This window comes from Thunnus thynnus, chromosome 20 (genome assembly GCF_963924715.1).
Source record: "Thunnus thynnus chromosome 20, fThuThy2.1, whole genome shotgun sequence".
NCBI classification, from domain to species: domain Eukaryota; kingdom Metazoa; phylum Chordata; class Actinopteri; order Scombriformes; family Scombridae; genus Thunnus; species Thunnus thynnus.
Window position 1 is genome coordinate 6,603,752 of NC_089536.1, and position 13,588 is coordinate 6,617,339.

General features: G+C 41.8%; 1 protein-coding gene across 1 annotated transcript; it reads right to left on the reverse strand.

Annotated features, from left to right (window-relative positions):
- Window positions 1–5,865: 5,865 nt before the first annotated feature.
- On the reverse strand, window positions 5,866–12,131 carry sost (sclerostin). Its single transcript, XM_067576524.1, has 2 exons — window positions 10,901–12,131; window positions 5,866–8,052 (listed from the first exon to the last, which is right to left on the reverse strand). Exons 1-2 carry the CDS (start codon window positions 11,160–11,162, stop codon window positions 7,643–7,645), a joined length of 672 nt encoding a protein of 223 aa, XP_067432625.1. The 5' UTR covers window positions 11,163–12,131; the 3' UTR covers window positions 5,866–7,642.
- Window positions 12,132–13,588: the final 1,457 nt, after the last annotated feature.

Genomic DNA, 13,588 nt, shown 5'->3' on the forward strand with positions numbered 1-13,588 from the left:
AGAAGTGAACAGGGCATTTGATAGTCATGCCCGGCAATCCATTACGTTGCTGTGCCAAGCAATAATTACACATTTCTTGAGAAAAAGATTAAGTTGCTGAGGAAAAAATTTATAGCACAATGAGGGTTGATACTCTCAGAATCAACTGTTTCACTGAAAAAACAAGGTTCAGGGACATTGTATTTCACCACAGAGCAAAAAATATGCTTTCAGGGACCTTCTTTGCAACCTGGGTCAAGACTGGGACGCTGAATTAGGCATACAGTTCCAGAGTCTCTTTGACATCTGATAAGGGCTGGAGAGCTGAATTGATCCCGATCTTAAACTCTCCTAAGCTGGGAAGATTGAGGAGATATCTGCCTTAGCCTCTCCTGGGTCGTGCACCCATGGCCACACGGATAGGAAGCAATTTCCACTGCATTTGGAGCTGATTGCGTCGAGCTGGTCCAAGGGGGTCAGAACGAAGCACACAAAAAGAAAAAAAAAAAAAGGAACTGACGCCTGATTAATCAACCTAGAATATAAAACAGCTTCCATCTGGGGGCAAAAATCTGAATGTTCTGCCTGTTTATATCTGTGTAGAGAAATATTATCAAGCACAGGGTGAAAGATGTAATGCTACACTAGCGCTCTAAAATAACCTCCTCCGCTGAGGAAGTGTGACACAAACATACAAACAAGCACAAAGGCACCGGGCTGTCTGTGGAAGTAGCCATAAACCCTCCGGGAAAAAAACTCCAGTTTGTTGTTCTGGGAAGGAGACAGTCTATTTTGCAATGCCAGTGAGCTGAGCATGGTGTCTGTGGTTTTTCAAGATAGGCTACACTAGATAGAATATCCTCCTCAGGAGAGAGTAGAGCCACTTACTTTCAGCTAAAGGGAGTGAGAAGGCTCAGCGCTGCTAAGCCTAGTGTGCTGAGTGGTGATATAATGCCACAGATATTAATTTGATTCAAACTGGCCAAAGATGCTGTTGTCATCGGCCAGCTCCTGTCCAGAGAGCTTTGTCATGATCAAATTCAGCTGTAATATACCAAATAATTAATGAGTATAAGGGAAGGGAGAGTATAGGGAGGGTTGGATCACTAGTCATGGTCTGGTGGGCACCGCCACATTAATACAATCAGCATCATTGTGGTTAGCGATGATGACATCAAGAAAATTGGTTTGATTCATTTTTTTGTGTTTCTGTTAGGATTCGAAATGAGACGAGAGTTTTTGGTTAGAGACTGACTACTGCCTGTCATAAATCTGTTTCTCATGGGCTACATAATCCCCAACATGCCATGTCTACCACCCACACGAATGCTTTGCTCCTGTTTAAAAATCATCAGCTGCGGATTTAATTGTTTCTGTGTGCTCTTAAAGACGGCAAACTTTAACGATCCCTCTATGCATTTTATTTTTCTGAAATGCCTCCTGAATTGACTCCTCTTATTGAAAACATGCCCGGGCTCAAGTGCTTTGGGTGACCAGTTTCCATTTGATTACACGCGTGTGCTTCTGTTAGCATATACTGTACGCAACAAGTCCGTGTGCCAGTGTGCACACGCATGTACAAAAATTGGATGGACAACTCTGTCCATTACCCAATAAACGGGTCCGTTTTGCCTAAACACCATCTGGAAATGACATGGTTGCTGATAGAAACTCCTAAGTGCCACAGAATGAAACAGACATATTAAAGAGATGATGAGAAGCAGCATTTACGGTACTTTTTTTTGCGCTCCACCCTGGGAGGGGAAGCTGGGCTGGGCTTGTCAAGACCTGGGTCACTGTCTTAGGAAAATGACCAGTTGACAGCGAAAAGCGAATTGAGTCAGCTCGTTTCATATGAACCTAAGCAAATTGATTAAATGTGTTGATGTCAGACAGAAAAATGGAATTTTGTCGTAACTGGTAAAACGTCTTGAACATGCTGTGTGTGGTTTTCTACTGTCAGACTTAATTTGAGGACATTTTTTAAACGAGCTTTTGCATCACTGTGTTGTTAACTACATTAGGAGCATTTACACAGTGGAAAATAAACTGTCTGTCTTTAAAAGTTTGGCATTAATAGTGCATCGATGATTTGCTAGCGCGGTTAGTTTGTCAGTCTGTTTGTGACACCCAACAACTATAACCGACTGCTCTAAATAAATCAATGTAAAAACCAGTCCACCCTGAAATCCCAGTGGAACAAACTACACGAGCAATTGGTGACGAGAGGGGAACATTTAGTTAGCTAACTAGAGCTGCACCTCCTAGCTGCAGCTAAATAATACTTTTCTATCATGTTGGTTGACCAAACCAGGGATCAAAGCTGAATGAAAACTGAACGTACATTCAACAGGTGTAGAGAATTTCAATGGGATGTAAATATTGTTCTGTGTCTGCTAGATGTGTTAGCAACTCTTTGCTAACTTTGCTAACATGTTACTCTAGCTATGAAAACTTGATAAATGCATCAAGAATCTGTGAAAGACAGATTTTCTTGTTCTTTTTTTGCCCTCTAATGGCCAAAAATCACGTAATGCAGCTTTAATAGTAAATTGAGTTAATTATTATATTTTTTTATTGTCTAGTAATTTCCTATTTGACACTCGAACCACTGTGGTTTCCTGCAACATTTAATCAAACACCAGGAAAAAATTGTAAATGCTTGACTAGTGAAGGGAGGAAATGTCTTTGCTATATAACCTTACTTATGCTTTTTTTTTTTTTTTTTTTTTAAAGATTTGCAGTTTCACTGTCATACATGCACAACATAACAGTTTACATCATGTCAAATTTATACAGACAGTTTTAATTGCATGTGTGTGTGTGGAGGAACGGACCTCGCTTATGTCAGCTTTCCTTGAGTCATCAGTCCCACTGACCTCAAGCTAATTACCGAATGACAGGTTGTGTAAACTCTTGATACTACACGTGTTAGATTGGCCTTTACATGCCCCCTCATTCACACAGAAAATACACACACACACACACACACACACACCACAAAATGTACAGCAGTTACACCAGACACATTGAAGCTTCGTCTCTTTTAAGGGGGTTAAAAAGTTGCTGAGCTGACACTTAACTTTTGTAGTTTTTCCACAAATATCCACAAGCAAAACACACAAGTTCAGCACTTTTAAGCACTAATTGCAGAATGGAAATATTTGTTGAAACACGTCACTGAATTAATATTTTCCTTGGTATTTGCATGTACATAAGGTGATGATTAAGCAAGGAAATGCACTCTGCCTCCAGAACCTTGGGGCTTGCTGTGGTTGTTTAGAATTGTTTGTTGACAGCCCTGTTTCCTATCCTCTGCACCTCCTGTTGTCCTGAGCACATATGGTTGGCTCGCCTCTCTACATGCCTGGCCTCGGCTGAGAGACTGAGGCTTACATGGCTCAGTGGTAGCACCCGACCCGTATGGTGCTACTGTCCATCTCTGGAAAAGTGTCACCTACTTCTTAAGTCTTTCAACTCATGCAGAGATAGTGTATTTCATCACATATCCTCTAAAGTTCACCCCGTATAACAACACGACTCACTTACTAAGATGCTGCATGCACAAGTTAACATAGGAGGACATCTTAGGTCTCGCCTCTGGCCTGACCCCAGCTTCTCTCCCTTCCCTGCTGAGAATTACACTCTCAGCTTTCAGGAAACACTATCCACTTTTCAAAGCATGCATCGTTGGAAGAACACAAAATTAGTTGAACTTGTGCTTTCCGCGTTCCTCATTCCTTTAGGCAGCCAGACATCTCTTCTGGTTTCCATTTGTTTTAAGCTATTAGCGCTCATGACCTGATAAGGGAGTGGTTGGTGGAATACAAACATCCGTCTCCGAATACATCCGTCATTGTCCATATGTGTTTGACTGAAGCAATAATATCCGCTCTTGGAAAAGTTTGACTCGGAAGACCTGGATGTGAAACTTCTGGGGTGTAGCAGCGTTTTGACTTTATGTAATCCTTGACGAGGGTCTGAATACTTTGTGCTCTAGTAATAGTAAATATATTCCATCTCAATAAAGGTCTTGGACAGCCTGCAACATTGTGAGGCAATTGAATTGCACAGGCAGCTGACCAGAAACACAACACTTTAAAGACTTTTATAGGGGTTAGTTTTTGGCATCAGAGAGAAAGTGCCTCACATGCTATGAATGTCACCTCAAGTCAGTTTCCACTGGTGCTCTTGCAGTCAACAGAAAGGAATTGCTTGCTTTTGTAAGACTGGCAAAAACACGCACCGCTGAAGCATCTCTTTATTTGCAGATGATATACAGCCTATTTTATTTGACTGTCTCTTCTGCATTTGGCAGAACATCAGTTAAGTCTGTGTTGACAGTGCCTAAGCCCTTCAAGTGGCTGCTTCCTAGACAACTTTCTGGCCATGCACTAAACAACAAGCCTGCACTGCACAAAGCTGAAATTAGATATTTTACCATTCCATTATATGAGTTCAAAGGAGGAAAAAGGACCTAAACATGCATTTGGGAGCAGTGTCTCAACATTTATTCCATGTAGATCCTTCTCTTCAGTTCGAGTTAAAGTGAAGACGTGGCACTGCACTGACAGCAGCATTGTTAGGAAACAGTGATTATCTAAAGAAATTGTTAGTTTAAAGATAAGCATCTACACAGAGAAAAGACTGAAGGGCTGTTTAACCGGATGAAAATGGCATAATTCTTCTCCTATAATGCAATCCATTCATTTATTCTCCCACATTTGGATAAGGAGGAAGCCAGCCATCATTTATTGTGGCCAGTATGTCTGTTCTATAAATATTCCTTATAGAGGCCTTAAGTCAACCAGAAACTGTTTGTGAACTTTTGGTGTTATGTTAACCTAATTGAATCCTGTTTCTTACACTTGTAACAGAGCAGGGATCCGCTGGGACTTTCTGCACCTGGTATTCAAAACTTCATCGATGACACTTAACATTGAGGCCTGAACAAAATGTCATAGACCTGTTGCATTTGTTGGGAATAGATCATGTCTGACTTCTCGTGCACCTCAGTATTCCCCAGGTCTGTGAGGGTCACTTGCGGGTCACGGTATGCACACACAGTAACGCAGGGCAGATGCTTTGTCAGCATCAATATATTTAGGTAATGTTCATGTACCGCACTTAAGGATGTGTTCTTGAATTTCCTGGGAAACTTGTTCCCTGGTAGTTGCCTTGAGTAAAAGCAATGCATGTCTGTTCTCTCTTAGAAAACAGGACTTGAAAATGACATAATGACTGCACATTATGGATGATGTAGTGAAATTTAATATCAACTGTTCTGCACTGGCATGACAAAAGACGAGATTTCAGTCGCAAGAGTCGAGTTGCCACAGTGATTTTCTGTAATGTTTACGTTAATTTTATTTGGCCCTTTCTGTCTCTGTAATTAAAAATTACAATTGCAGATAAACACTTGATTTAGTTGGGTACATTGTCTGTGCCTGGATTGCATAACTCCTGTCTAAAGTTTCAGTGAGCACTGGTAGTACTGTTGGCAAGTGTGCTCCAGATATGACAAGCATCCACAGAGCTCTCAAATTAAGCAAAGAGGGATTCATTTTGAACTCTCAGACTCACAGTGCATCAAGCTTAAAGCCTTGAGGGAGGAGAGGCGGAGAGGAATGATGTTGAATGATGGCTATGGCTCATATCCACCCTCATAAACAAAGAAATGTTGGTGTTGTGACTGAGCAGAGATCTCCAGAGTGACGATTTGTCTTCTTCTCACAAAAGCTGTGCACGCATTCCAAATGGTAGAAAAACCTCAACTTCCTAATTGCCTGGCATTTCTTTGCACAAACACATTTGGAGATTTCCTGAGAATGCATGTACAAATAAAGGTGTAATTAATGTGACACATTCAAATAATAATGATAACAAATGGGCCAGTTCTTTCAAATATATCTGCCTTTACTTTATTCATGTACTGTACAGTATTTCATTTCCAAAGTCTCTATCATACTATATGACAATAATGGCTATCATTTACTACAAAAAGGTTGCATAAATAATTTAAATGTGGAAATAAAAAATAAATATGCAGTTCATTCTTTATAACAGTCCTTCTTTGTGTCTGTAGAAAACAGCCCTCCCTCCCTCCCTCCCTCTCTTAATGTAACACCTCGTCAAGTGAGGGCACCACTGCATTAGACCACACAGGTATGATATGTACAATCACTTTTATGCATCGCAGCTCTCGGCTTACGCGACAAACCCCTTCCAGTTGCTATTTCAAACATACAATCCGAAAAAGAAGCAAACATTGTCAGTACAGTTTAGGAAATCAGGAAGCAATATGAGCGGTAAACAGCGGAGTGCTGACAATATGCGGAAACATTGTGAATATTCTTCATGAAGTACAGTCCCATCTGAGGCACGGCCACGAGGAAGGAAGTTGTGTTGGTATTGCCACTTCCTCTTCCTGCCGGATTTTAGCAGTCAATACAATGATAAAAACTGAATTATTGTTTTCATCATGCTATTTTTATTCCTATATTTCCTGTCTGAGCTATTTACAGAATGGGAGCAGAAAGGAGTGGAGGTATCTCGAATCCTGCAGGCGAACACAACGGATGGATTTTGGCTGTGGATGGTTGATTGCTGTTCTATTTGGCCCGTTACAAAAGAATTCCGGCTGTGGGCGTACTGGAAAACGCTCTGCCTCTAGGTAACAACACAACCCCGCACAATTTTCTGAAGCCTCCTACACACATGTGCACTTTCTGGTGTGTGATTCCAGCAAACAGGAACTGGCTATGTCTAGAGGAAATGGCTTTTTATGACTCAAATCCTAACACAGGAATGGGCTCATTTAGTAATTAAGAGGAGTCACAGGAATGCCCAGTGCCCCCGTGGTGTTAGTGCTGACAAAAACCGCTTTCTCCCTCCTTCCTTTTTCTGTTGTCTCTCCTGACTCTCTGTATCATGTCGTGGGAAAGGCGCTACTGTAACTCACAAGCCTGGTTGGGGCTGTTGCAGCTTGGAGAGTGCTGTAGGGCTGTCCTGATGAGTGAGGCCTTTAGTGGGTTGTCAGAGAGCTGCCTGGACCGCGGTGCAGCCCAGGGCCTCTCAAAACCTGTCAACATCCCACCGTCAGAGCCCCCAGAGCTGCCACCATCTCCTCTACACACAGCCAAAAGGAGATGGATTACAACCACTTTGGAGCGAAGATACACCTTTTCAGCTTTAAACAGAGCTGCGGTGCGGTGTAGCTCTGCATCCGCTGGATGTTTGTACAGGTGGGTTTGAAGCCTCAAGAAGGACTTCTCATTATGCTTAGAATCTGTTTACGGTATGTCAGAGTGGAAGTCAGAACCAAGCGCAGGGAGGTTTTTAGCTGTTTGGGTGATCAGATACTTGTGTCATATTATCCAACATATTGCTACATCTCCTGACCAGTCACAGTCATGGCAAGCCCTGGCATTGATGGTTTGTCATGCAAATAAGCAAAGTTCACAAATATGCTGACGAGTGGCTGAAAAATAAAGACTAATGACTTAAAATCAGCCCAGCAATTAGCTTATGAATTCGCTCTCTTAGGAATTTCTCTTGCATCTCCTCGCTATTTGAAGGAGATATGTTGGTTGGTGTGTTGTGTAACATGTGCGTGTGTATGAGTGTGCTTTTGGTCTCTGTCCTCAGATGCTGAAGAGCAGCATCAGTACGAGTTGCCCATCAACGGCGTGTTGTTCTTGCTCCTATCTTGAGACAAACGACTGTGTTTCTTGTTGCGCTGTGGCTTCGGCACCTCCTTGGGCACTGATTGGTTGTGGTGAGGCCTGAAGCGCTTGCACTTGCAGGAGGTGACCACACGGATTTTGTAAGTCCGAGTGTTGCCGTTAGGACACTGCAGCTGGACCCTCCGTGTCCGGGAGTGAGCCGGGATGCAGCGGTAGTCCGAGGCGCTGCTCCTCCACCACTTCCCGCGGACGATAGAGTTTGGCATGAGGTGTGCGGGCATGCACTGGCCCGAGCACACCAGCTCTTTGACAGGCTTGGCACTGCGGCAAGATCCGTCGGTGATGTAACGGGTGGAACGCAGCTCCCTACAGCTCAGCTCCGAGGCACCTGGGTGGAAGAGCAGGATATCACAGTTACACTCATGGCTTCAGCCCAAAACAAACACTTTGAAGTGCCGCACACTGGAATGGACATTGTGCAGGTTAACTGTTTCAACACTGCAGCTGTGTCTAATTCCAGTATGTGCTAATTTCTATGACTCAGTGTTTGCCAACATGAACTCACTGATTGTGTTATTTGTCTGATTTGTATTACCGAGCATGAGTAGAAAACAACATTGGCCAGATTAAAATTGCACCATCGGGTAGCTGCATTTAATTTAAATTCTGACACATTATAATAAAACTGCAGCATTTCAATAAATTCAACTTTATATGAAAATTTGTACATTTAGTTAAGATTTAAGCCAATGAGATCAGAGTTTCTGAATTTGATTCATGGTCGGATCATTAGCTGACGACAGGGTTTGACAAAGAAATCCAGCTGGCAACAATCACCTGATAGCAAATCCAGACCAGAGGGCCATTAAACAGCTCAATCAAACCTAATGGAGGTTTGAGCTGGAAGAAAAAACTGGCATACATCGTTGGCCCTCAGGAAATGTATGTGGTGATGGAAGAGTAAATAGCTGTCTGGTTATTTTAAGGCAGCGCTGCAACTGTACAATTTTGAACAAACTGGACATCTGCCAGACTGATTTGAGACAACACACTCAGCCTGTAATCCTATATTTTAGCTGCAGCTTTTTAACAGCCGTATGCATGAGTTATTGTCCCGTGTTTTTTTTACAAGCAGTGTGTAAAAAAGGGGCAAAGGAACTGTCGGTTAAGAAATGATACACTCAGAGAGGGATCTGTTTTCCTCTGTGGCTTTCTTCGCAAAAAGGGCTGAACAAAGGATTTATGTGAGGTGACTTCCTTTTTTTTTCTCCCCTTGAGAACCTGATCTGGTGTTATTCTGTGGCTGCAGCTGAAGGGGACCACAGTAGTATACAAAGCCTACAGCATGCACCGAGCAGCGGTTTGCACCAATTACCAAAAAAGTCAAGTCGTCTTGTTCATCGAGCCTTGCTGTGTCACTCAATACTCGAATCCAGTCACACTCTTACTTACATTTCCTGCTCTCTTCTCTACTGTCAGTCTGAAAAACATCACTTAAAAAAAAAAAAAAAAAAAAATTACACACTAGACTACTGTACTGTACAGCTTCGTGAGCTGTTCCTCTCCCTCAGCAGTGAGAGTCAAGCCTTGGGAGAGGACTGGAGGGAAGCCAGTCAGTGGTCAAAACCTCTGCTGTGACCCCACAGAGACCATGAGAAGCCATCCCCGGATGAAAGCAAAGAGATGGATGAAGAAAATAATCCAGGAGATTTGTGTCCCCCTGTGTGAAACTCAACACATATTGCTCCTCATCCACTATGAAAACAAAGAGATGCGTTTTTCCATCCCCTTTTTCGGGGAGACTAATAAAAAAAAAAAGAAAGTCATGTTAAACGTGATCTTGTTTTGTGATTTCTAATCCAAACTCCTGAAGAGGCAATACCCTCAAGAGACGAAAATCAGCCATACTAATAACTCTTGACTTGTTAATTATCCCTCTCAGCTGTTTTTCTTCTAATCTAATCAATCATCGTCCTCTCTGATGTCTGATTTAAAGGGCCGTGATTAAATGAAAGTAAAACTGTACGAGTATTGCACCACCCATCTTGAATCCATGAGAGCAAGCGTGAGATTATTCTACACGCACAGCCCAGTCAGAACTTACAACCTTTACTGGCCACAGGTGGGAATCATTCTCAAAGGCAGTGTTGCATTTAAAAAGCAATTTCGAAAAACCCCCAAAGACATCCCACGAAGAACAAACTGTGGGGTTTTCTATTTGGGTGACATGTTGTTGCAATCAAATAGGGCATAAGTAGAGCTTGACTAATAGTATAAAGAGAGAAGGAAATAACCTGGAAGACAATGTGGAAAAAGCCCTGATGTCTCCGTGAATGCTCCACTTCAAATTGTGTAGGGGAAGAAACCACAAGAATGTGTGTGTGTGTGTATGTGTGTGTGTCGCTCTCATCACCCTCAACTTTGGCAATAGATTAAGCAAGAAAACACCCTTAACACACACAACAGAGTTTCTCTTAATCAGCTTAAAAAAAAAATGAAGTCAAGGCAGGTTGTATTTATGCAGATTCACATATTGGGATAATCCAGTGATTCACTTCCAGTAAACAATTTTTTTTTAAAATGTCCAGAAAGTCTAATTAAACAATTTACTCCTTTATAATAAAACAAAGGCGTGCGTGGCTGGATGAAAATTTAATAACTACCTTGTCAAATGTACCTTAAAATTATGAGTTATAAATGAAAGGCACTTTAAACATTTGTGGGGTCAACGGGGCATCACGCAACTGGAACCACAATTCCCACAAATACTGAAATCAACTTAACTAACCACAGAAAGAAATATAAATATATATATTTAACTTTAAAATAATCTAAAACTGAAGTATAAATACAGGTATTCTGTCTACACGTGTACAAATCGCAGTTGGGGTTACAGACTCACTTATGAATTTGTTTTATATTTTCATGTTCCCGCGCACTTGTTCTCATACATGCGTCTCTTGCGATGAGGTCTCACAGATACACGTTTAACCCATTATCTCAACGCATTTATGACTACTTTATATAAAGCGTTGGTGTTATTTACAGTTCAGTTTTATACATTAGGCCCAAAGGTTCAAATAAAATTACTGACTTTTTCATGTTGATAATCATTTTAATAGCCAACTGCGCAGAATTTATCAGGCAGCTGCTTTTAATTTTATTTCTTTGCAAACAACTTGAACGTGTCACTTGTAAAATTTTATGACAGCCAATTAGCTTAAAAGAATACTTACTGTAGGAAACTGTGTTTGCAGCTCTTCCACCGTTCTTCGCCCTGTTGTTCATAGTGTTGTTGTTGTTGTTGTTATTGTTGTTGTTGCTGCCGTTTGACGCTTGTAGTGTTGCCTCCTGGGGTGTCCGACTATTTTCTCTGTACTCCGGTAAAATCTCCGTAGCATCATTTTTTAGTACCTTCCATCCCTTCACAGCGGTGCAGCATCCCTGGAGCACCAGGAGCGCAGCGCTGGGGACGAGGAGGGCCAGAGACACCTGCATGCTTGTCGGTCGGCGGCAGAAATAAAGCGAGCGCACAAGGAGAGAGGAGGTTGGAAAAAAAAAATTACACGACAAGAGAGAGATGCCCGCTTGGACAAGTTGGTCAGTTCCACCCCTCTATGCAAGAGGCGCACACGGTATTTAAGCCTACGCAAGTTTTCGTCAAGGCTGACAATTAAGCGCTTACACAAAGTGGGAGGGGTTGAACCTGGGCGAAAAATTCATTGAGAAAGAAGGAGGGGAGAGGTTTGGATGCGTGCGCAAAAGAGAGGAGAGGAGAGGAGACAGAGGGAAAGGGGGTGAGAAGAGAAGAGAGGAGAAGAGAAGAGAAGAGAAGAGAAGAGAAGAGAAGAGAAGAGAGAAGGCAGATTAAAAAGGTGAAAGGAGAGAAAGAGTGAGAAGGCAGAGGGAAAAAAGGTGAGAGGAGAGGAAAAGAAAAGTGAGGAAAAAGGGAAAAGGCAGAGGAAAAAAGTGAGAGGAAAAGGAGGAGATGAGAGGAGAAAGGAGAGAGAGAGTAAGGGAGAAGGCAGAGGAAAGAGATGAGAGAAATGAGAGATGAAGAGAGGAGCACGCTTATGTTGGAGTGTGTTGATTGAAACAGCAGGATCTGCGATGTTGTTGTTGTTGGAGTTAAGTGTATAAATGCATCTTTCCTCCCCTCAATGATTTCCGCAGCATTACGTGTCTCTTTTGAGTTGGTTTATTTTGGACTGCGTCTCAAGGCAGAGAGACATGAAGCTGCTGCAAACATGCGCCTCACACACTCCTCCTAAGAGGTTTCACTCAGCCTGTCTGATATATAAGGCTGTGCACAAGTTAATAATTAATCTCTCACATTAATTACCCAGCATTATAGCTCTCTGTAGAGACAATTCATTCATCAAGCAATGAAGTGTTAAATATCCCAGCAGGGCCTTATACTTTTCCTGCAGTTGTGAGTCCACTGACCTTCATCCACTCCTTCCTCCTGAAATAAGAGAGCACCATGTGTTGTGTACATGATTTACGTGTATGTTTGTTACGGGGATCTAATTATCTGTATCCTGTTATCTGGTTTGAATAAAATAATATGGACTGGATGTATACTCTCCTCCAAGTTCTTGGCATCTCTCATGTACCAGTGACATGATGAGTGCTGACAGATGGAGGCTCCTTCATTCAAACACTGCCCTCTTCAGGGAGAATAAACAAGTCAAGTCTTGTGAAGGGAAAAAAGATAGGATTAGGAGCTCATTAGCATCAAACAGGGCTTCTCTACTGCCCAGTTCCTTCAGTGGGTCTGGGAACATGTAGAGACAAGTCAGAAGAATACCTTGAAAGATATAAAAAATAAATAAATAAACCGAGAGAGATGCGAAAGGGAATATCCCTTGCATACATGTGGTCAATATCACTGCTGTGACACATGTTGTACCCATTCATTTGAGGCACAGAGATGCTTCCATAATCACACATGTAGGCCTCATGGTCCATCGAGTTTTATGCACGCCTTAAATCAGGGTTTGTAGAGCTGCGGCCGCCTCGTCGTCCAATCCCATTCACGATGGTGGACATAATTGGGGATGAGACTAAATTAAAATAATGATATTGTAAGATGAGTCCTAAATACCAGTCAGTCAACAACATCATTCTTTTGGCTTTTCTTTACTTCTGGAGGACCTGCGACAACAGATCCTTTCGTCTTATGCGAATATCTTTTAGAGGCCACTCTTTAGAAGTGTCATGTACAATTAGCTTTTTGAAGTTTTACCACTATCATAATTTGCATTTACAGCAACAGTGATTCACTTGTGTGAATGTGCTTGTGTGCACTTAATTTAGAAATTCTTGCCTGTTATTTAAAGCTGTTACTCAAAGCCAGATTTGTGATGTTGTCAGGAACAGTATTATGTCGTGCCACAAAGACTGAAATGAAAAATGAAAATGTGGAAAACAGAGGGTTGGTAGAACATGAGTAAAAGGATTAACTGGTTTTGGCTGTAACATTAAAGCTGCATTAATTGATTTTTGAGGTCAGCAGAACAAGCTAAAAGAAAACACAACAAACACAACAAACTAAGATATGGTGAACTTGTTATTAAACAGTTGCCATTAACACTTCCAGTGGACATGTATCAACATTAGCATTTCTTCTGGAGCCTTGTTTCTTGCTAAATTGCTGCTAAATACTCCACTATGTTCAGCAGCTAGTCGTTAACTTTGTCTGCTATAGAGAGAATAGGAGGGCCTGCTGGTTCTGGAAGTGTTTTTCCCCATTCTGCAACCTATTCTTTAAACAATCTCCTCAATATTACTGAACATAGAAATGCAAGACTCTTCTGGATAATGTAGCAATCCTATAGACTTATATTATGATCATTAATTTCAATTATCTCCACTTCCTTTCAGAGAAATCATGTTTTGTCCGTGATTTTGGGGGGCAGTTA

What these genes read in the sequence shown, in the direction of transcription:
- sost (XM_067576524.1), bottom strand. Translation starts at nt 11,162, where the DNA reads ATGCAGGTGTCTCTGGCCCTCCTCGTCCCCAGCGCTGCGCTCCTGGTG. An exon ending in TGCAAACACAGTTTCCTACA is followed by an intron (nt 8,053 to 10,900) that starts GTAAGTATTCTT and finishes TCTTCCACCCAG; the next exon opens with GTGCCTCGGAGCTGAGCTGT.